This window comes from Typopeltis vanoorti, chromosome 12 (genome assembly GCF_054136105.1).
Source record: "Typopeltis vanoorti isolate ZY-2024b chromosome 12, IOZ_Tvanoo_1.0, whole genome shotgun sequence".
Classification (NCBI taxonomy): Eukaryota; Metazoa; Arthropoda; class Arachnida; order Uropygi; family Thelyphonidae; genus Typopeltis; species Typopeltis vanoorti.
In genome coordinates, this window is record NC_143560.1 from 96,062,661 (window position 1) to 96,088,068 (window position 25,408).

The following is a 25,408-nucleotide window of genomic DNA, read 5'->3' on the forward strand; positions in this document are numbered from 1 at the left end:
ACTGTAAGACTCTTATACCACCATACTTCAGCATTTCTGGTCGAATATCATCTACTCCTGCTGCCTTTCCACATTTCAAGCCTTTGATGGCTTTTTCTACTTCAAGTATGGATATGTATTCCTGACTGCATGCCTGGTCAGTGTTTTTTACCACTGTGCTATCATCACTGCTTGTTTCATTTAGCAGTTTTTCAAAGTAATTACTCCATACTTCAAGGATATCTTTTTCTCCTGTTTTCATTTCACCTTTATCATCTCTAATTCCTTTTACAGCACTCTTTCCTCCATTCCTAAGCTTCTTCAACAACCTCCAGAATATTTTGCCACCTTCTTGATATTTATTTTCTATATTCTTGCCAAAGTCCTCCCATGACTTTTGTTTAGCTAGTTTTACACACTGTTTAGCTTTCTTACATTTGTCTCTGTATTCTGTAAGAGTAAAAGCTGACTTATTTGCTAGGAACTTTTGATATGCTTTCTTCTTTTCCTTCACTGCCTCTTTAACTTCCTGTGTCCACCAGGGAGTTCTGATTTTTTTATCTTTGCACACAACCTCACCACATGCCTCTCTGGCAGAATCAATCAATGTTTCCTTCAGAGTTTGCCACTGAATCTCCAAGGTTTGATTCCTGTTCTCAAACTCTTTCATTTTCTTTTCAATAATCTTTCTGTATTTTAGTCTACAGTTTACATCTGAGAGCTGCTCAACTTTTATTCGCTTTAAAACTTTCTTACATGTTATTCTTTTCAATATGAAATTCAATTTTATCCTGCTCAAGACTAAATAGTGATCACTTCCAATTTCAAATCCTCTGTACACTCTGGTGTCCTGCACCAGGGAGAAAACATCACTATCAACAATAACATAGTCAATGAGACTTTTCTTATTCCTAGCCTCTTCTCTCCATGTGAATTTGTGCACATTTTTATGTTGGAACATGGTGTTAGTAATAACCAGTCCATGTCCTGAGCAGAAATCCAACAGATATTTCCCATTATTATTAGCTTTGCTCTTTTCTCCAAATTTTCCCAAAATATTTTTGTATGTCTCACAATCATTTCCTACTCTACTATTTAGATCCCCAACAAGGACCAACTTTTCCTTTTTCATTGTGTCAGTTGCTTTTTCTAAAGCCTCAAAAAATTCCTCCACTTCTACCTTAGTAGAACCTTCTGTGGGACCATAGGCACAAATAAGTCTCATTGTCCAGTTCCCCATTCTCATATTTGCCCACATTACTCTACTTGAGACTGACTGCCATTCATGAAGATTAGCCTCGTATTTTGTGTTGAATACTATGGCTACTCCTTCTTTTCCTTGATTGTTATTGCCTGAATATAACATTTTGTATTTATTGCTCAGAAAGATCTCACCAGTTTTGGTCTTTTTTGTTTCAGTCACCCCTATTATGTCGATCTGGTACTTATCTAATTCCTCAGCTAGCTCCATTTCTTTGCCATTCAGGCTTCTTACGTTGATAGTACCGATCTTTAACTCTGGTGATGTTGAGTTGGGGTTTGTTTTCAGATTTGTTCCAGTAGCTGACTTTTCGCTGTTCGCCCTGGTTCCCTGGCGAAAACAACGGGGGCCTTGTTTAACCGGGCGACGCCCCAGCCGGCATGAAATTTCGTCATGTTGTACCATCATTTTTTATTTTGGTTTAACCAATAAGAATACAATTTGGTCGGCTAAATCCCAAATTGCCAGCCCATCCTCGTTCGTTCAGTATCAAAGTAGATACCCAACAGGGTGCACCACGAGAAGGTGAGGATTGGACATTAGGTCAGAAGCCCTGGTCGGTTCTCTGCATTCCTTTAAAGGCTATGTGGAGGTCTCCTCTCAGTTATACAGCTTTGACCCTTAAGCACCCCCTTGCCCCTGCCAGACATTCCAGTTCTTTATTCTAGCTACTTTCCATTTTTTCCATGGTTTCTTTGTTATTTCTTTCTAATCACAAAATAATTATTCTTATTAGTAATTGGTAAAAATTGTTCGAGATCTAACCAGCAAACCGAAACTGCACTTCATTGCAAATAAGATTTTTTCTATTTTTTTTTAACAGAAACTTGGTAGTAATTATTATTAATAGCCACAATATTTTATCTAAAATTGAATAGCACATAAAAAAAAAGACTGAATAACAACATTTGCTGCATGAAAAAATATTATACACTATAGTCAGTAATAAGACATATTGACTATGACTTAGATGAATCGCCTATGAATTGCATCACTTCATGTACCATATTTTAGGTCATCCTATAACACCATTTACTATTTCTTTTCCCTCCTGTAGCTATGATCAGCCCAGACATGTAGAAAGCCTTAGGTGATAGCATTTTCACTCTCCAGCCAGCTTGAAAAAAGTTCCAGGTTTTATCTCTAAATAGGTTTCTTGGATAATCTAAAGCACAGCCCACCCACAGTTCTAATGTACTATACATTTCCAACCTTTAGTAGAAGAGAATCACACAGAGAAACACATCTTAATAAGCAAAATAAACGAAAGACTTTATTAAGGGTGCTGATATTTTGCTGGATTCAAATCAGCATCTTTAAAACACAAAGTACCATTCATAAATGTGGGTGCTGGAACCAGATAGATAGTTGAACAATTAAATTGTAGCAAAAAATAAAAGCAAAAACTCAAGCTATAGCAAAAGCCCCCCCCCCCTCACTGGAGATAGAGGTAACTTGAAAGCTGGACAGGACAAAAGGTGGTCTTTTAGATAAGTTAATGCAGCAATGCTTATTGAGGATGCTTACTAGGACTTTAATTTTGCTTTTTCTCAATTACAATTAGAACCATTCTACTATATACTTGGTTGTAGTGCCTATGTTTCTGACAATATCAGCAGAGTTAATAAATTCATAAAAAAAAACAATATCTTAGGGAGCACCCTACCCTTATGTCTAAAGAGAAAGGTGTTTAATCAGTGCACCCTACCGATTCTTACCTATGGATCGGGGACTTGTACCCTTACCAAGAAAGAGACATCCAAAGGCTGGAGACCACTCAGAGAAGCATGGAGAGATGCATGATGGGAATTAGAAGGGACAAGAAACGGAATACATGGATAAGAGGAATGACAAGACTGGAAGACATCATTATCTGTGTGAAAACCCTAAAAAGTGGTCTCCAAAGGCTGGAGACCACTCAGAGAAGCATGGAGAGATGCATGATGGGAATTAGAAGGGACAAGAAACGGAATACATGGATAAGAGGAATGACAAGACTGGAAGACATCATTATCTGTGTGAAAACCCTAAAATGAAAATGGGCGAGCAACATAGCTAGAAAATCTGACCAAAAATACGGAGTTGCACAGCAACAAGCAGTCCAGGACGACCAAGTGGAGAAATCTTGGAAAGACCTTCATCCAGCAGTGGATTGAGAACAGATGATGTTTTGTCTTATTATAGTATCATGAATTAACACCCCAACCAGCCATGATGTCTATAGATATCCAACTAAATCTGGATATGATTCTGTAACACCCATTGAATAACATGGATAAGAAGTGCAATTTGGTCTCACTATTTCATCCACCTTGCCAGTAGGTAGGTTAAGTTATTACTTTCTAAAAATATCATGTATGTGTCCAATATAAATATTCCTGTAAATAACACTTTTAAAATCAACGGTCAAAACTCCAACTAGTCTGTATAGATAAACTTACCATGATTGGAGATATCAGCATAGCAGCTACAATTATAACTGCACTATTTTCCATTAGACCCAGAGCAGCAACCATGCTGTGAAGAAAACAAATATACCATAACTAAAACAAGATAGTTTTATATACAAAACTAGAACACTGTTTTACTTTGAAAATCATCTACTTACAGTCACTCAATTATAATGATCTGAAATTTGTCAGTGTCATCAAAAATTCCAGCATATCATTTCTATAATGATATATTCTGATAGTGATAACAGACTTATGTAAATAAACCTTTGTTCTGTATAAAAAATGCAGATAGGGCAGTAGTCACAGTGATTGCCAACACTTGCAAAAATTTGTCATAAAAAAGTTATCCTAGAAAACTGAAAAAAGGAATGATACTGTGAATTCTGGAACATACAGAATTTTTTAAACATCTACAGTTGATGAAAGTTTTTTACCTTGGGTATAATATACGTTAAAGATACCAAGCTATTTTAAATATAAACCTGGTTTTAATCCGTTTCCCAAGTAAGCAAACAGACAAGTAAGTTAAGTTTGCACCTGTAAATAGTGCAAGTCTGGGTGACCCCACACGTAGTGCAAGTCTTATGCAACTCGTGGTAAAGGTTGAATAAGCTCTGATCACTATTCTTCATATTTACCCTTAATGCAAAGCACATCTCCTATCTCCTTGAGGAGATGTTATTTGGGAAATGGATTAAAACCAGGTTTATATTTAAAATAGCTTGGTATCTTTAACGTATATTAAACCCAAGGTAAAAAACTTTCAACATCTATCTCTCATCTGGAGATTTTTATTTAATAAGGTCAAAAGCACCTTATGATAACTTGTTTTGGTAAAATACTTATAAGCTCTGTATTACTAAAACCTTGGTATTTCTAAGCCTGGCTCCCGCTGATGAGACCTCAATAAAGGTCAAAACTGGTCTGGGTAGTGCCCCCCCCCCCTTGCCTTTAATGCATAGCATCATACATATCCTCAAGGAGATGTGCTTTGCATTAAGGGTAAATACGAAGAATAGTGATCAGAGCTTATTCCACCTTTACCATGAGTTGCCTAAGACTTGCACTACTTGCAGGTGCAAACTTGACTTACTTGTCTGTTTGCTTACTTGGGAAATGGATTAAAACCAGGTTTATATTTAAAATAGCTTGGTATCTTTAACGTTTAATCTGCAGTTGAATTTCCCAGAAAAATAAACAGGAGTTGAGCTGTAGATATCTAGGAAATACTGCTACTTAAATGAGCCATTCTGACACATTTTGCAGTAGAACAGTGAAGTACAATGATTAGAATATAAGTTCAATATATTCTAATTAATATAGATTCCTAATTCAAATAAAAAAAAGTTATCATAATGGAAAAATATGCTATTCATTAAAATTCCCCACTGGAAAGAATAGTTTTCCAATTTCAGATCCACTAGAAGATATCTCCAGTTTGACTAATTGTTGTCAAACTCTTATTATTATCATCATCATCATCATCATCATCATGGATTCGTGGTACTGCAAAAATCGAGTGCCATTAACGACATAACTTTTCAAAAACGATTTGATGTCATGAATGTAATATGTAGCATGGTGAAATGTAAGAGATATGTTTGTGGAGAGAATGAACAGGAGATGAGAGAAAGTGTGGATTTGTAGGAAGTGCTATATATTATTAACAGATGAGTTCTTGAATATGAAACAGACTGAAAAAATAAAAGATAGCATAAATAAAAGAAATGGAAATGAAACAAAAGCTACTAAAACTGAGGGAGTGAAAGAACACAAGAATGTGGAAGCGAAAGGAAGAATGAATGAGGAAACAGAAGTAGGGTGCAACAGAACAAGAGGTATTGTGAATGTAGTTTAGGTATAGTTATAGTTAGTATAGTTTAGTTAGTTTAACAAGTGGTTGGATGAGCATTGTGTGCAATAGTGTGTGTACCTCCCGAAATGAGTCTGACTTCATGGAGGTCAAATGATGATAGATGCAGAAGAGCCTTCAAATGAGGATTTTTGTTATGTGCCATCCAGTCATTTTCATCTCTTGGTGATCCTGTGAACAAAGGTTCCCCATCCCACTTGGCTTCTTGTCCTTTCTTTAAGTAATTGTAAGTTAAAGTTGGTAAGTTATTTTTTGTTGTCCATCCAACTCTTTTGTAATCTTCCACTTCTCATTCCCTCAATCTTCCCCAACATAACTGCCTTTTCCAATGATTCATCAGTTTGTATAAAATGACCAAAGTCCATCAACTTCTGTTTGGCATTCATTGCTTCCAAGAAGTATGCTGCCTTTATATTCTCTAAAGCCTTCTTATTGGTCATTCTTGCAATCCATGGGATTCTAAATAGTCTCCTCCACACCCATAATTCAAATGAATGAATTCTCTTTCTGTCTTTCTTCTTGATAATCCAGTTTTTTTCACGTCCATACATTACTACTGGAAATACCATTGCTTTCATAATTCTAAATTTCGTGGCCTTACTCACACCTCTATTTTTCATAATTTTTGTCAGGTTTAACATCGCTTTTTTTTCCTATGAATATCCTTTTAATTTCATCTTCACATTTACCATCATTTCCAATTCTCAACCCCAGTAAATCATAACTTTCAATGATTTCTGTTTTATCTCTCTGTTATAAATTCATTTAAATTGCTAGAAGCCATAATTTTTGTTTTGCTGATGTTCAAATTAAGCTTGGCTTTGTTACTTTCTGTCTTAACTAATCAAATCAACTGCTCCAGATCTTCCTTAGTTTCTGCTATGAGGTTGTATCAACTGCATATCTTAAATTATTTATTTTTCTGCCACCAATCTTAATTCCAGTGAATCTTTGTATAAATCAGCCAATCTCATAATATATTCACTATAAATATTAAAAAGGTAGGGCAATAGTATACAACCCTACTGCACCACTTTTTCCACTTGAACACTGTCTGTTTCTCCAAAGACTGTTTTAATGAGGTTTCCTGTTATACAGCTTGCTTATCAAGAGAATTAGATGTTCAGGTATGTCCATTGGATCACAACAGATTGTTGTGATCCAAGCAATTAAAAGCTTTCTTATAATCAATAAAACAAATGAATACTTCCTTCTGAAATTCTCTTGTTCTTTCCATAATCCAGCTCATGTTTGCTATTTGGTTTCTGGTTCCTCTACATCTTCTAAAGAAAGCATACCTCTATAAAATACTTGGGCTCAGGTGGTTCCAACTGTCAGTACCCAGATTGGGCCCAAGCTAAGGATTACTTGTGAATGCAGTGTCTGTCCCCCATCAGGGGCAACTTCAAAAAGGCATCTGTACTCCAGGTTAGGGACAGCCTACTTGAAAACAGTGGGAGACTACTTCCCTTGGGTCTATGCTCCACAATGAGTAGCATATGCATCAGAAGAGTGGCAAACTGGCTAACCAGATATTATGATTATTATGGGAAATTTTAATGCAAACATTGGTCAATGCTCTGAAGATAAAGCAAAAGTAATGGGAAAATTTCGACATGGAGATATGAATGAGAGAGGGGAGGACCAAAGAATGAAATTAAAAACTGTATAGACTATATAATCATCAACAAAAATGGAAATATTCATTCCAAAATGTCAAAACATTAAAAAAGATTGACATGGACACAGAAAGTGAACTACTATCAGCCAAACTGAAAATCAGTCTTAAAAGGAATTGAACAAATGTCTAAAACAATGGAAATTAGACATATCAAAACTCAAAGATAGACTAACCAGATCGAATTACAAGAGAGCATTGGAAGAAAACTTAAATAATCTTGCTCTAGATAGTTTCAGAGTCTCGGAAAAAAAAAGGGAAAGATATTATGATGATAGCTGATGAGCTGCAGCCAAGGAGAATAGAAGTTGAATTGCAGGATAGAGAAAAGAGCACATGTGAGGCCATTTGGTGTGAGATAGAGGCTAGCAGAACAAAATATACAATTCGGTGCTGCTATAGACCAGGTAGCTGGCCTCGCTGGCCGAGTGGTTAGCATATCCGCTTCCCAGCCAAGAGGCTGTGGGTTCGAATCCCAAGTAGGCATGGATGTTTGTTATCTCCTCTCCCAATATGGACTGGGTCACCATGGGAGCAGTAGACACCAAACCTCCCACAATGGGAGAGGCCTTCACCTGGTAGTGGGTAGAAAAAAATAGGCTAAAATTTTTTTTTTATTTTTTATAGACCAGGTGATGGAAAAGATGGTGGAGATAGTATGCATAAGCAAATAGAAGAAATGAGTGGAAGGAGGGTAATTATTATGGGAGATTTCAACTATGGTAGCATTGATCGGAGAGAGGAGAGAACACGTGGGCGGAAGGAATTGGATTTTATGCAGTTATTAAGAGATAACTAACTGCAACAGCATGTAATGTAAAATACTAGGGATCAGAGAGTGCTTGACCTAGTAATTGCATCTGAGGATTTGACTATAACGAATATGACCACTTTGCTACCAATTGGTGAGAGTGATCATAGGGTCTTGACTTTTTCGCTTATCAACCAATTTCTGCAGAAATTGGTTGATAGGCGAAAAAGGGATGATATGATTGAGACATTCAAATTACTGAAGGGGTTTCTATAAGATTAATTCAGAAGATATTTTTGAGAATAGGACTGGTGGTGGGAGGACTAGGGGCCATCCATGGAAGCTTGGCAAGAATGTGGTTAGCAAGGATGTTAGAGCTAAGTTTTTTACTTGGAGAGCGGTAAATGAGTGGAATAAGTTGCCAGAGTCTGTTGTGGGTGCCATGACTGTAAATGAGTTCAAGGTGAAGTATGATAGATACTGTGTGAATGTTGAATAGTTGTTCTTGACATGATGTTGGGCCTCCCTCGATGAGTCTAAGGACTCCTTGGAGCTGCCCGTAGTAATAATAATAATAATAATATTATTAAAGAATTATTATTACGTGAAAGCTCAAAGGAGTCTAAAGACTCGTCGAGGCAGGGCATCTACTCTACAACTCTCTGTCTCCACTACTAGTATTTACACAGACAATCACAAACATCCATAGCCATGGTGGGATTTCAACCCACAGCCTTTTGGCTGGAGAGTGTATATGCTAACCACTTCGCCAACCAGGCTGGACAAAGAAGGATGAAGAGAACTAGGTGAGAGTGATGGACTGCATTTAAATGGTTTTGGTATGAGTCATTTGGAAAGACTGCTGATGGAAGGTAGAGAAGTGAGTGCAGAGAATGAATCTGATCAAGTGGTGATGTGGAAGAATGGGAGAGTAAGACAGGAGAGACTGAAGAGGTGGTTATGAATGAAGAAGTGAGTGGCATGAGTATAGAGAATGAGGGAACAGGCATGCAAGAGAGATAGGGAAACTGGGAGGCTCAGGGTGGACAGGTGAACATGGCATGAGAAAGGTTGATGCTCCAAGAGGATGTGAATGTCTGTAAGCAAAAAGGGAAGGGGATAACCTGGGATCAAGAGAAAACAGTGGCATTTGAAGAAGGTTCTAAGATGAATATTATTATTATTACAGGTAACTCCAAGGAGTCGACAGACTCATTGAGGGAGGCCATAACATCATGTCAAGAACAACTATTTGACATTCACACAGTATCTATCATACTTCACCTTGAACTCATTCACAGTCATGGCACCCACAACATACTCTGGCAGCTTATTCCACTCATTCACCACTCTCCAAGTAAAAAACCTAGCTCTAACACCCTAACCACATTCTTGCCAAGCTTCCATGGATGGCCCCTAGTCCTCCCACCACCAGTCCTATTCTCAAAAATATATTCTGAATTAATCTTATAGAAACCCTTCAGTAATTTGAATGTCTCAATCATATCACCCCTTTTCCGCCTATCAACCAATTTTTGCAACCCACAAATCTTCAACCTGTTCTCATAAGGTTCATTCCATAGACCTGCTATCATCTTGGTCACTTGCCTCTGGATCCTCTCTACCTCCTCCCCATCAAGAAGAAACTGGGCACATTAGTCAAGATGGGGTCTTATAAAGACTCGATACAGAGGAACAATAACTTGCTTGTTAAGGTATTCTTCAGTAACCAAGTGATTTGATGAGCTGATTTAGCCACTTTTGCGATGTGCCGCCTAAACTTCAACTCCCTATCCACCAATACTCCCAAATCTCTGGCCTCATCAATCTCCTGGAGTACAGTTCCACCATTGTGATATACTGCTGCTAATCTTTTCACCCCAAAATGCATAACCTTACACTTTACCACATTAAATTGACATCCATTTTCCTTAGCCCAGTCCTCCAAACTATCCAAATCATCCTGTAACATTTTGACATCCTGTGCATTCACTATTGCTCTACCCAACTTTGCATCATCAGCAAACAAGTGAACACTTCCTGTCAGATCCTTTCCTATATCGTTAATGAACGAATTGAAAAGTAGTGGTCCAAGAATAGAACCCTGCGGCACACCACTAGTCACAGGCCGTCCTTTGGACTCTACTCCTGAATAAACCACTCTCTGATATCTCTCCATCAACCACCCTCATATCCATCTCACCAACCCTATATCCATCCCCACATGCTGCAGTTTACTGATTAGAATTCCATGTGGTATCCTGTCAAAGGCCTTAGCAAGGTCCAGTAGAATCACTGTAAACCCATTACCTTTATCCAGTTCAGAGGTCACTGTGTTATAAAACTTGAGCAAGTTACTGAGGCATGATCTACCCTTCACAAAACGATGTTGACCAAAATACAGTATCCCATTTTCATCTATCCAATCCTGTATTTTTCTCTTGACTATTTTCTCCAAGACCTTGATAATGATTCCTGATATGCTAATCAGTCGGTAATTTACAACAGCAGTCTTGGAACCTCCATTATGAAGTGGAACTATTTTCCCCTCTTTCCACCCCTTCGGGACTAACCCAGACCCGAGACTCAAATTAAACAAAATGGTCAAGGGCACTGACAATTCTTCAGCTGCTTCACATACGACACAAGCTGGTATACCATCCAATCCCACAGATGTATTGACATTGAGGTTTTGTAATAGACTACTCACTTCCACTTCATTCACCACAATTCCCATATAATCTATTGGTTCATTCATTCCTGCAATGTCACCACCTGGATGATATACTCTTGCAAAGTACTCACTCTGTAATTCAACTATATCAACTGATTCGGTTACCTCCCTACCATCGGCACTCTTTAAAATCATTCTGCCATATACATTTTTTCTTTTACTTGCAATATATCGAAAAACCTGTTTGGGATTCTCTTTAGCCTGCATGGCTAATGTTCTTTCATAATCCGTTTTTGCTTTTCTTACCACACTCGTTACCCTTTTTCCTGCTCTTTATACCGTTCATGTGCCTGCAGGTCACCTTTCTCCTTAAATTCCCTCCATAGTTGTTTCTTTTTTTTGCAGCTCTGTAATTCAACTATATCAACTGATTCGGTTACCTCCCTACCATCGGCACTCTTTAAAATCATTCTGCCATATACATTTTTTCTTTTACTTGCAATATATCGAAAAACCTGTTTGGGATTCTCTTTAGCCTGCATGGCTAATGTTCTTTCATAATCCATTTTTGCTTTTCTTACCACACTCGTTACCCTTTTTCCTGCACTTTATACCGTTCATGTGCCTGCAGGTCACCTTTCTCCTTAAATTCCCTCCATAGTTGTTTCTTTTTTTTTGCAGCTCAAGCTTAATGGTGTTATTCATCCATTTAACCCCTACTTGATTTATTATTTGGACTCTAGGTATACAGTCAGCCATTGCCTCATGCAAACACTTCTTAACCGCCTCCCATGCACTATCAACATCTAGCCCTTGCAGTTTTACATGCCATGGCACTGAACCAATCAAACTCTTAAGCTTGTCATACTTACCAGCCCGATAATTCCACATGTACCCTGTCTTAACTGTAAATTCCACACCTTTAGCCACCTCCCAAGTCATGACCCTATGATCACTCTCACCAATTGGTGGCAATGTGGTCAGATTCGTTACAGCCAAATTCTGAGATGCAATTACTAGGTCAAGCACTCTCTGACCCCTAGTATTTTCCATTACATGCTGTCGCAGATAGTTATCTCTTAATAACCGCATAAAATCCAGTTCCTTCCTCCAATGTGTCCTTTCCTTCTTTCAATCAATGTTACCATAGTTGAAATCTCCCATAATAATTACCCTCCTTCCAATCAATGTTACCATAGTTGAAATCTCCATAATAATTACCCTCCTTCCACTCATTTCTTCTATTTGCTTATGTATACTATCTCCACCATCTATTCCATCACCTGGTCTATAGCAGCACCCAACTGTATATTTTGTTCTACAAGTTTCAATCTCACACCAAATAGCCTCAAATGTGCGCTTTTCTCTATCCTGCAGTTCCACTTCTATTCTCCTTGGCTTTAGCTCATAAGCTATCATCAATAACATCTTTGACTCATGAGGTCTTGGGGTAATAATAATAATAATAACACTCCTCCCCCCATTTTATTCTCCCTGTCACTCCCCGGACAAAGAGATGTTGGAAAGGGTCCAGAAGTTACTGATCAAGGTAGTTTCTGATCTCTAGAATGTCGAATATGAGGAAAGGTTGAGAAGATGCAATTTACAGTCTAGTGGATAGGAGAAAGAGGGGTGATATGATAGAAACCTACAAGCTAATAAGGGTTTGTTATAGGATCAATACTGAAGAGGTTTTAAAAAATTTAATTACAGAAAATGGTTGGAGATCAGGGTGATCCCTTGAAGCTGTATAAGGAGGGTGTGAGCAGGGGGGAGTGAGAAGCAGGTTTTTTTGCATGCAGAGTTGTGAATGATTGGAATGCCTTGCCTCAGAGTGTGGTGTCTGCAGAGAATTTGAGCGTGTTTAAGCCATGGTATGACAAAAGGACCTCCTAGATCAATGTTTGACTCCAAACATTAATTTGGGGTCTTGGGAAAGAAAGAGAACATCAAAAATTAAGCTTTCAGAAAGAAGATAACAAAGAAAACAGAATACTATACAAAAATCTGTAAAAAGAAATTGACAAAAATTCAGATTAGCAAAAACCACATATTTATAAGAAAAGCAGGAATGTGTTAAGCAAACAAAAAACATGACTCCAAGACCATTTATGAAATAATTAAAGAAATAACTAGAACATACTCACCCAACCCAGTTTGAATATCGCAAAAAGATGGAATTACAACAAGTAGCAATGAAACATAAAAGATATATGGACTAATCACTATAAAGAGACATTCGCAGCTGAAGAAAGTATAGATCAGAAAGTTTTTTTACCTTGGGTATATATTATGTTAAAGATACCAAGCAAGTTGATAAGCTAGGTTTTTAATCCTTTTTCCCACGTAAGCAAATAGACAAGTAAGTCAAGTTTGCGGCTACACGTAGTGCAACACTAGGCAACTCGTTGTAAAGGTGGAGTAAGCTCCGATCACTTTCCTTAGAATTTTCCCCTAATGCAAAGCACATTTCCTTGCGGAGATGTATGATGCTATGCATTAAGGTAATGGTTACTACTCAGACTGGTTTCGACCTTTATTGAGATCTCGTCAGTGGGAGCCAGACCTAAAAAATGCCAAGGGTGAAGTAATACAGAGCTTATATAAATTTTACCTAAACAAGTTGCCATAAGGTGCTTTGACCTCATTAAAAAGGATTAAAAACCTAGCTTATAAAATTGCTTGGTATCTTTAACATAATATATACCCAAGGTAAAAAACTTTCTACATCTTACTCTCATCCTGAGATATTTATTTAATGAGGTCAAAGCACCTTATGGCAACTTGTTTAGGTAAAATTTATATAAGCTCTGTATTACTTCACCCTTGGCATTTTTGAGGTCTGGCCCCCACTGACGAGACCTCAATAAAGGTCAAAACCGGTCTGGGTAGTGATCATTACCTTAATGCATAGCATCATACATCTCTGCAAGGAAATGTGCTTTGCATTAGGGGAAAATTCTAAGGAAAGTGATCGGAGCTTACTCCACCTTTACAACGAGTTGCCTAGTGTTGCACTACGTGCAGCCGCAAACTTGACTTACTTGTCTGTTTGCTTACTTGGGAAAAAGGGTTAAAAACCTAGCTTATAAAATTGCTTGGTATCTTTAACATAAAGTATAGATCAAGATGTCTTCCACCCAGAAGAAACTTCTGACACAAAAGACATCCTAAATGAAGAAATATATAGAGCAATCAAACAAATGAAAAAAGATAAAGCACCAGGCATTGATAGCATTGAAAAAGAACTTCCGGAAAAAAGGGGGGAAAGCACAATAAATTACTTTAGGAAACTGTTCAATAAAATACTAAAGCAAGGAAATATACCAAATGAATGGAGAACAAGTCAGATCATACCCATTCACAAAAAAAGGAGATGGCAGATCCTGCACTAACTACAGGTCCATTACTCTTCTAAGATCTAAGACACTTTTATAAAATATTTATCAGTATTATTCAAAACAGAGTTAAAAATTTCTATGACGAACAGATGGGTGAAGAGCAATTGGGATTCAGAAGTAATAGAAGCACAATAGATGAAATCTTCATATTAAACAGATTAGCAGATCTTATGAAAGACAAAAACAAAAAAACTCTACTGCTGCTTTATAGATTTCATACTTACTAAACAGAAGTAAACTTATTAAAATACTAGAAAATAGAGGGTTTGACAAATACCTATTAAATTGTATTAAGAATTATTATTCAGAAATACAAGCAGTAGTAAAATACATAAATATAGAATCAGACCAAATAGCAATTAAAAAAAAGAGTTATGCAAGGAGCCCATTGTCACCATATTTATTTAACCTGTACCTAAAAGAAGTAGTAGATGAAGCACTACTGATGTGCAAAGGCATAACTGTAAATGGAAGAAATATAACACACTTAAAGTATGCTGATGACATAGTTATCACTACAGACAGCCAAGAAAAATTAGAAAATATTCTGACCAAACTGCATCAAACAAGTAACAAATATGATATGAAAATTAATTTTAGTAAAACAAAACTAATGGTAATAGGAAGAAAAAGGCAAACAATAATATAGAACAAGTAAAAAAATTCAATTACCTAGGCTCAGTGATCTCCAAAGATCTCAATTATTTCAAAGCCATAAAATATAGAATCAATAATGGATGGATAACAATGGGCAGTTTAGAAAAAATATGGAACAATAAAATATTAAGTAAAGAACTCAAACTGAAGATATATAAAACAATGGTAATTCCCATAGTACTGTATAGCTCAGAATGCTGGATCCTAAGAAAAAAAAGAAATGGATAAACTCAATGCTTTTGAGATGAAATGCCTAAGAAAAATCAATAAAACAAACTGGGCAGAAAGAAAACAAATGAAAAAGTCACAGAAGAACTTAAAATTTAAGGAAATAATAATTACAACACTAAAACGTCAACTAAGCTGGTTTGGACATGTTTCAAGAATGAACCCAGAAAGACTACCAAACATATTAGATGGCAGAATTGAAGGACAGTCCAGTAGAGGAAGACCAAGAAAAGATGGATCGGCAACACAAAAGACAGCAGCTGCTTAAACTCCATAACAGAACCACACAAAAAGGAACATACAGAGAAACATACTGTACAATATTTTTACCAGTTTGAGAATTGGTAGTTATGATTTAACATAACAAATAAGGTCATTCATGTGGAAAGCTCAGCTCCTCTGATCAATCTGTTTAATTTAAGCCTTAGTACTAGGAAGGTGCTAAATGGAGTGGAAAGAAAGCCAAATAGTCCTAATGCATAAAGGAGGCTCCAAGACAGAAATGGCAAATTATAGGCCAATCAACATTTCAGGAGTGGTAGTTAAGGTGTTGGAGAAATTTGTTAAAAGCAGAATTCAGGGTTGGGTTGATAGGAATGTGATGCTCTATAAGGGACAACATCATTTTGTGAAGGTTAGGTCTTGAATTAGTGATTTGCTTACTTTTTTATAATAAAGTTACAGTGGAGATGGATAAGGGAAATGGCAACTCAGTGATTGCTCGACTTTGCAAAACATTTGACAGGACTGATTCTACATAGAACTTAAATCCTCAAATCCTTAAATCCTTAAATCCTCAAACAAGTGCACCTGTTTCCAAAATACTGGTACCTGTATGTAGTCAAATTGGCTCATGCTGACACATTTCCCCATTACTGGCAAACATTTACTAATTATGTACAGAGGATAGCTGTGCCTATTTATAGTAGCCACATGCAGCACTGATATCAGGTAGTACTTCGTTATTTCGTTATCGTGCCTAATATGTAAATCGGGGGGGGGGGATTCCTAATGCAAAGCTAACTCAGTGTAAATACACTAGCAGCATGGGCAAAGGTAAATGGCTACTAGTTTAATGTGGCCAAATGTAAAATGATGCACTTTGGGAAGACATTAGATGGAACTGAACTGCATGAAACTGATGAGGCAAGGGACTTGTGGGTGGTTGTTAAAAGGGTTTGAAGTTTAGAGGGCATATTGCTAAGATAACTAAAACAGCACATCATATTATATATTTGTTGAAGAACACACTAACAAGCAGAATAAAGAGGTTAGTGTAGAGGCCAGATGTAGCCTTATATATTTCCTCTATATAAGGCTACATCTGGACTACTGTGCACAGATCTGGATACCCAGATCTATGGGGATGAAGAAGTGGTGAAGAGGATTCAGAAGAGAGTGACAAAGATCGTGGCAGGTTTATGGAATGTTCTCTCTGAGAATAGATTAATGGTCAGTGAGCTTCAAAAACTAGCTGATAGGTAGAAAAGAAAGGACATGATAGAAGCATATAAATTATTAAAGGGGTTTTATAGAATTGACACAAAAGACTTTTTTCAGTATATGACAGGAAGGAAGAGAGAGAGAGAAAACAAGAGGTCACCAGTGGAAATTGTGTACACATGGTTAGAAAGAGTGTTAAGAGTATATTTTTTGCTTGGATGGTGGTGAATGGATGGAATGGGTTGCCGGAGGGGATTTCAAGGGCTTCATCAGTGAATGAGTTTAAGGGAGGTATGATAAGTATTGTGTGAATAATGGATCTCCTGTGATGAGTCTTCTGACTCCATGGAGATGCCTGTATAATAATAATAAAAGTGAAAATCTATAATTACATCAAAGTCATAGTATGACTGACATAAAAGATTAAAAGCAGAGTGTGAGATTCTTTCACTAATATATACGACCTTTGCGGATAGGTATAAACATGTAATTATTCTTTGTATAAAATAACAGACCTCATTTAGAGTGCTATATACATTTTTGAAGTTCCACATCTGAAAAAAGATACTGATACATTCTAGAAATGCAGAGAGAAAAAGAGAGAGAGACAGACCAAACTGATAACAGTTATATTGAATTAATCATTGAATTAAACATTTATACAATTTAAAAGGATAAAGTTTAGTATCTCTGCAAAATACAAATGTGTATTTATATTTTACAGAAGACATTACAACATATGTACTGTAAAAAGGAAAAAGCATACAAATTACATAGGATTCCTCTAGTCTGAAAATTTGGCCTTGAAGAGCTGCAGTCTCCAAAAATCACAGGATAAACTGGAACAAAACAAAGTTTTAGCAGAGACGTTCTTAAATTTGTATGCTTCTTCAAAGAAAGTTTTGAAATTTTCAAAAAATCACAATGACTTTTAAATGGAAATATCAAAACTCTGAGAAGTGATTATCCTAAACCATTATTTTTTAATTTCAAAATTTCAATTTTCTAATTTATTTCATTTCTTTATATTCTAATAATTTTTATGCACACAACATCAGCAGCCAAAACAATTTTCCTGTTACCTCACACTACTTCTGAAGATGGACTAATATATATTGTGCAAAATATCAGTGGATATTAAACATGCTTCTTTTAACTTCATATATCTGTTAAATGTCTAGACTATGTCATCTTAAAAACCAGAATATTAGTATTAGTCTTAGTGTTGTATTAATTGGTATAATGAATAATTAGTATTTGTATATTAATAATTCATATCAAGGTGATGCTTAGATTTTGTAGGCATCAAATACAGAGAAAAATGAACAAGAGAAGCACGGAACCCAATTTTATAAAGTAGTGAAGGAGTTAAATAAATTAAATAATCAAGTTTATATCATAATATAATATAATTATGATTTCCAAAATTTACATATTACAGAATACTGTTTAATTCTAATAAAAAGCATATTTCCCTCTAAATTAAGGAATTCTTTCAGTGAAAGAGAATAGTTAAACTTGCAGACTAAATAGTAGATTAAACTTAGAAATATTACACAGATACATTAAACAAATTTCAAGAGACAGAGGAAAAGTATTTGGATGGCAACAGTTTAGTGTCCTATGGGTAGCACACTCAGCATAAGAAGGTAATCAAGGGAATTAATTCAACCAAGAAAAAAAAATTGTCATAAGCTTTGCTTATATCTTTTAAGTTGCACACTAATATTAACAGTACTATTTAATAATAAATTAATTGGCATATAGTGAGAGTTAAAGGTGCCTGATCCATAAAAACAAAACAGATAAGCAGAATATTTCATACCTGGCAACAATTACAAATGTTATGAAATCGAAGGTAAGATTTGCATCTGTTCGAACATTGTCGACTACCTAAAAACACAAAATAAGTATAATTTGCTAAAAAATTAAACATTTGATTTAATTAAAGGAATAGGAACAACAAAAAAAGAAGCAAATTAAATGTTTATAATAAACATAAAAATAAATCAGTATGAGCTAAATGGATGAGTAAACTTATAAGGCAAGAAATCCTTAAAAGGAAAATGATGCGGAGGGACTTTTGGAAGAAGAATCATGAGCAAGTGCATTGGTATAAAACACAAACCAGAAGCGACAAACATATGGAGAGAAAAATCAGGTTACAAGAAGCAGTTAGTGAACAAGTTAAAAGAAATCCTAGAGCATTCTGCTATACAAGTGGAAATTAAAAAAAAAAAAAAAAGGAGTTTATTGAATGCCTATAAGCGAGAACTGCTGTGAGGAAAAAAAATGAACTATTGCACAACCATTGTGCAATGATGGTTGTTCAATAGTTCAATATTTTTATCATCCTGCTAAAAATAGCATGGTTTTTAATGTTGTGGTGAGAAATATAAGAGATTAGAAGTACACAAGTAGCATATGCAAGAGATGATACAAATATTGGCAGATAGAGAAAATTTCAGCATATACAAGGTATGGCTATTAAATAACAAGACTGGTTGAAAAAATGTAGTTTATTATTACAATTGTACAACTTAATTGTTATCCCCCTTCAACATATTCCCCTCCTCTATCCCATACTCCCCACTGTTGCATACGAATTTTCCATTGTTGGAAGCAGTGCTGCAAGTCATTAGGTGTTATTGCTTCAGTAGCACTGCCGTTTTCTCCTTTACTATAGCGACTTGACACGTTTTTCTTTTATAACGGCCTACAGACGAATTACGAGTGACAGCGAACAATGCTTATCTCAACTGCTTCTAGAACCTTCAAGGCCATTTACAGCGCAAGCACATCTCACTGCTATGAGTACATGATTCACAGTGCACCTTGTCTCATTATTTAATAGCTACACCTCGTATGTTAAAAGAATATGCATAAGCAGATAATTGTGACTAGGTTGTAAGAATCTCAACACAAGTAGGATCCTGAAGGAATAGAAAGCAGATAATATAGCCCTACTTAACAAGGAATAGTGAAGGTATAGAAAAATATCAGTATCTTTGGAGTAGTTGTTCAAAGTATGAATTCAATAAGGGATAGACAATGAATCTAACCACAACCAAGAACAAAATGGGGCTATGTCAAGAAATCCTGTAAGTAATTGGCTCTTGTTTTATGAAAATATTACAATTGACTTGGATAGGGAAAATGAGTATACCTTCATGTTAGTATACATTGCTAAGGCATTTTACAGGATATTACACAGAACGTTATTGTATAAACTGGAGCATTTAGGGATGATAAATTAGTATTACAAATAGTAAATTAGTACTAAATAATAATAAACTCATATTGTGATCAGAGTGGGAAGAGAGAGAGAGAGAGAGAGAGAGAAAGATGTATAGCAGCTATGTTGAATGGGGATGTTGGGAGAATGTTGAGAGAATATTGATGGGGATGGCCTCAAAGAGTGGGATTGTTAGATTGGTATATTAATGAACCAAGTATCAGAAATAAGGGAGTTGAGTTTGTGACACTGATTAAGTCAGTGCCAAAGATAATTGGCATAAGTGAAATGTAATATCCTATTCCAATTCCAAATCACCTACCTTGGACAGGTGGGAATGGAACTGGAGAGCTATAGAACTTTCAAAGAATAGGAAGGAAAGAAGAGCAGAGAGAGAGCATCATTAATGACAGCAAAAGACCATGTCTACTAAGAGTGGAGGTGGAAAACATAGTAGTATGTGTGGTGATTTTAAGGCTCTTTGGTGTGAATATTAACAGAACTATATATCTAATAGAATGCCCATAGGCTTGGGAAATAGAGGGTACTAATTATCAGTGTCCTCTCTTCATAAATATTAGAGAAATTGATTGTGCATGTACACTGAGTTAGTTCAGCACGATAACAAAGTACCACATCATATCAACATCACATGGCACCTGCTGATCCTCATTTCAACTATAAATGGACAATCAGTAAATGTTTACCAGTAATGATAACATGGCAACATAAGCCAATATGACCATGGGCAGGCAGTTGCCAGCATTTTGGACATAGTTGCACTTGTTGGTTGCTCCATTATATCAAGGATGTACCAGGACTGGATTAACCATGAACAGCCAGCCAGAAGGAAGGCTCACATTAGTCAGCTATGTGCGGTTGATCTTAGAGGTGAGTGTCAGATGTCATGACTGGTATCTCAGCAATGATGTGCAACAGCTCATCCATCAGTACAGTTGGGGCAGTTCGACCAATTTCCACATGCATCATGCACCATACCTTGCTTTGCCTGGGGGTCCACAGCCAAAACAAATGAGGATACCCATGATGACAGCCACGCATCACAAACAACACCTCATGTGGGCCAAGGAACTTCATCAATGGACCCTCAACAGATGGAAGAAGGTTGTCTGGAGTGATGAGTCCCATTTCCTGTTGCACTATGCCTATGGCCGAGTTTACGCATTTGGCATAAACACCACGAAGCCCTATCCCCTGGTTGCACAGTTGGGATTCAACAGGCTGGTGGTGGTGTTATGGTCTGGGGAGCTTTTTCCTGGCAGATCCTAGGTCTGTTGGTTATCATCCCACAAATAGCGCCTCCATAGCGCAACTGGAAGAATGACGGTACATTGTGCCCTTCGATTGGAATAGGTCTAAGTTCGATTCTCGTCGCGACAGGAGGAATCTTTATCTGGACGATTTTCAATCGAAGGTGGGTTAGTCAATCTCATACGGATGTAGCAGGGTTTTTCTTCCGGAAACTTGGATTTTTCATCCCGCATACAGACAAATCGGCCCTTCAGAACACACACAATTTACAGACAAAAAATTCTAGTTAGGTGGTGGAGGTGGGCAGTAGATGGAGATGATTTGTAGTAGAGGTTCGGTGTAGTGGTTGAGACAATTGTTGGTGTCCTCCCGCGATGAGTCTTGGAAACCTTGGAGGTGTTAGGAATAATAATAATAATAATAATACTGAAGAGTGCTGCAGGATCCTGTTAGCCGACTATCTCAATCCATATCTTCAGGAGGGCTACCCCAACCACAGTTCCATCTTTCAACAGAACAATGCATCTTGTCATTGGGCTCATACAACTACTACCAATTGAACCTGTGTGGGACATGCTAAAATGGGATGTGAGAACTACTGATCCTCATTCCATGGAATGAGCATGAACTGATGGAGTTGCTGCAGAACATGGGTCGAGTTATGTACGGAGGCTGTTTGACACCTTGTGGAATCTGTTCCATGGCATAATCAAGCCTTGATTGCACAGAGAGGTAGACCAATGCATTATTAGGCGGGTGTTCCTAATGCAAAGCTAACTCAGCATAAAAGAAAGGTGATCTTAATGGGAGATCTTAATTATATAGAAATGTGGTTTGGAATGAGGAGATAGCCATGAGAATGAGTTCAATTACCTGATCTTAGAATGACTGTCTCCCAAACTAATAATCCTTGAAAAATAATGCAACCATATTTGTTGAGGTTAGTATGAATCAGCAAATATTTCCTCATTTTTTTCCAGGATTTTGTTATATTTCTGCTCTCTCCCTTTCCAAACTCCAAATTAAAAACAAAAATACATTTTTTTAAATTATAATTAAAGTTTTTTTGTTTCATTTTTTGTTTGGCAATTAATTGCACAAAGAGTTAGTTTATGTAAGTCAAGATACTCACCTGAGCAACTGTAAGTCTTGCTGTTACTGACTTCAGGAAAGCTTGCTGCATTGCTTTAAATCCTTTCAGCCCTTTCCCTTTCTTTGCCTCTGACTTCTCTTCTGTCGTTCCATCTTCACTGAGAATAAAAAATAATAATACTGACCTTATAATATATTAGCAATATAAATATAATATAAACATAAAATTTCAAAAATCACTCAAGATGTGTCAAAACTAAAACTAGATCTTTTGTTCTTGGTGAAAATAACTTAACTCATCTAGCAAAATTATCAAAAAGTAATATCTTCCATCATTTTTTAGTCCTTGCATTGGCCCCATTGTAAGCTGCTGATTTATTCATTTTGCCACCTGTTTACCAGAGCAATCAATGGCATATCTATTATGCCTGACGATCAACTGTTCCTGTGCAGGTTTGCTTATTTTGATGGAGGAGAAAATTCATTAAATTAAAAATGCCAAGAAATTACATTCTTGTTTAATCCTTTATCCAAGTGTAGGCAAACAAAGTGAAGACACGAACTGTCTTCACAACTAGCCTACTTGTATATAGAGGCTAATGACTTCACATTAATTGCCTTAGTATCCCATAATGCAAAGCATACATCCTTTCAAGTTGTGTATAATGTTATGCAATATGGTAAAGGCCACTAGCCAGACTGGTTTTGATCTTTGAGGGTTTCATCATTGGGAGCCAGACCCAGAAGAGATACCGAGGTTGAAGTAATGCAGAAGTCATATATATTATTCCATTTGCTGACACTTGGATAACGGATTTAAACAAGAATATAATTTCTTGGTATTTTTAATATAATTTATAACCAAATGAAAATAATCTTTCTACAACTAGCTCGGATCTAGAGAAAATTCATGTTTTCAGGATTTAAAAATATATCATAAGAGCAGAAAAAATCCAAAACAATATACCTTTCATCAACATCACCATCAGAATAATCATCCTCTCCATTATCCTGGTAGAACACTGAGCAAGGTATTATTCTATAACAAAAAAGAAAAATAATCAAAATTCATATATTAAAGTAGCAAATATCATCATTATCATTTCCAGTTGTATATCAAGTCTAGTGTCCATAATGATCAAATGATTTGACTTTCACAAAATTATTATTTTTTTTTTAATCCACTGACTACCTCATCTATTTAAAAGGCACAAACCCCTACATCCCCAGAAGAAAAAAAAAAAATTCCTACAATCGTCATCTAAAATAAGTTGATAGCCAGAAGGCAAGGTTATAGTATGACATGTTATGAGATAGCAGCAAAAAAAATAAAAGTTTTTGTTATAATTTATCAAAGTTTTATTTAAATTTACGGAGAATCCAGGCTAAGCAGAATGTATAGTCTGTGGGTAGTTTGCACTTGGGGAATTTATATTTAAACATAATATTAGTATAGTTTGTTAGTATTCCTTTTGCAGTGTTTAAATAATGGTGGAAGTCACAATTCAGTTTGCCACTAGTTTTTCACTGAGTCCCCCACCGTTTCAGGACTAAGCTGTACACAGCATACATATACGCAGGATTCTGTGATATGCAATGCTTGCAGCATGTAAGCATCCCAGCAGTTAGAAATGTAAAAGGTGAAAGACAAGGGAGTGCATGTCTGCATAAAATGTGGAAAATGGGAAGAATTTGTGATTTAGAAATTAGCATAATGACCTTGGCAACGTTATGTCAGAAATAGGTGAATACTGACTGAGAGATACAATTAGCATGATCGAGGGCAAGGAAAACGAGTGGCATGTGAATGAGAATTGAATGTAAGATGGTGAAGTTTGGGAATATGCTATTGACTGGGAGGGAGGAAAAATGTCAAGCAATGGCAGGTAGCTTGCAGAGAGAGTGGAATATAACAGGAACTAACTGAGAAGCATGAAAGAAGAGATTATGAAATTGAAAACAATGAATGTGAAGTGAATCAGAGTAAGAGAGAGAGAGAGAATTATAGGAATGATAGAAATGGAGAGAATAGGTGAACCAGTGAAAGAGAGGAAGGTGAGACAGTGCAGGAACCAAGGATAAAGAGATGACAGGAATGCAAGTAAGTGGGAGAACAAGGTGAGAAAGTGTCAGAAGAGAAGTGAGGGATGCAGGCTAGAAAGGAAGAAAGAGAGTATTAAGAGGTGTGATGTATGGTAACTCAATGATCCATGGTGTGCAAGATAGAATGCAAATGAACAAGAGCTGTCTACCTGGAGGAATAATAGATAGTGTGACTATGGCAAATAAATGAGGTGAAAGAGTGGCTGAGATGATTGTGATGGTGGGCACGAATGACTTGAGACAGCATGAATCAGGTGGCAAGAGATCCGAGGTTCGTGCTTGAGGTTGTATAGAAGAAGGCAGAGATATGGAAGATAGTGAGTGCAGTGCCGGATTACCAAATAGGCAGAGTAGGCACCAGCCTATGGGCCCCATGCCGTTTAGGGCCCTTCAACAACGAATCAAAATAATATTGATTTGATCCTGAAAGAAAAAGGTAGACTTCAGGTAGACTTCCAAGATATCCTGAAAGATTTCACCACAAAAATGAGGAAAGTGAATGTTTACAGTTTTAGTTGTTTATTAAAATTAAAAATTCCTTACTTTTTGTTTAATAATATTTAATAATTATTGTTTAATAACATAATATCTTTATTTGTTTATTAACATTAATAATTGTTAATGTTTGTTTAGTGTAATAAAATTGATTTATTAAAATTGTTGGTTGGTAAAATTAAAAACATATATGCTGGGGAACATAGAGGATGAAAAGGAGATATTTAGGCAATTGAGCTTGGGAGCCTGGAATTCTTGAGAGACAAATATCTTATGCAACAGGTAGTAAAAGGAACACGAGGTTCAAGAGTTTTGGATTTTGTCATAGCATCAGAAGATCTGATTATAACTGAGATGGCATCTCTGCTCCCAGTTGGAGAGAGAGATAGAGAGTGACCATGTAATTTTGACTTGGAAGAACCATGCAGGGGTATCAAAGAGAAAGAAATGTATGTGGATTATAAGGGCAGTGATTATAACTCTTAGAAATCAGCATGGGGAAATTCCATGGATGGAGGAATTGGAAGGGCAAGATATCATCAATGCTTGGGAACTGGTGAAGGAATATTTATTAGCAACAATGGAAAGTTGTATACTGAGAGTGAAAAAAAGAACACAATTTGGTATAAAGTGGATGACAACCAGGAACTGTAGGTTAAAAAAAAAGATTGTGAAAGAGATGTGACCGGGGGGGGGGGGGGGGGCAGATGCATGAAGAATATAAGACTCAGGCCAGGATAATGATGATCAGCATGGTAAGGAAGGCAAAGCTGGAATACATGAAGAGATTGGCCCTGAGATCCAAAGAAAATC

At 36.5% G+C, this 25,408-nt stretch overlaps 1 protein-coding gene across 1 annotated transcript in view; it reads right to left on the reverse strand.

Moving 5' to 3' along the window:
- The window catches only part of LOC150101028 (uncharacterized), a 159,174-nt gene that overhangs the window by 11,160 nt on the left and 122,606 nt on the right, over positions 1-25,408 (reverse strand). Inside the window, exons 5-8 of the mRNA XM_090402151.1 lie at positions 22,965-23,036; positions 22,038-22,155; positions 18,224-18,291; positions 3,682-3,757 (exon numbers count right to left, since the gene is read on the reverse strand). Of these exons, the coding sequence (XP_090258277.1) occupies positions 3,682-3,757; positions 18,224-18,291; positions 22,038-22,155; positions 22,965-23,036 (334 nt within the window). The remainder of the gene's footprint in view (positions 1-3,681; positions 3,758-18,223; positions 18,292-22,037; positions 22,156-22,964; positions 23,037-25,408) is intronic.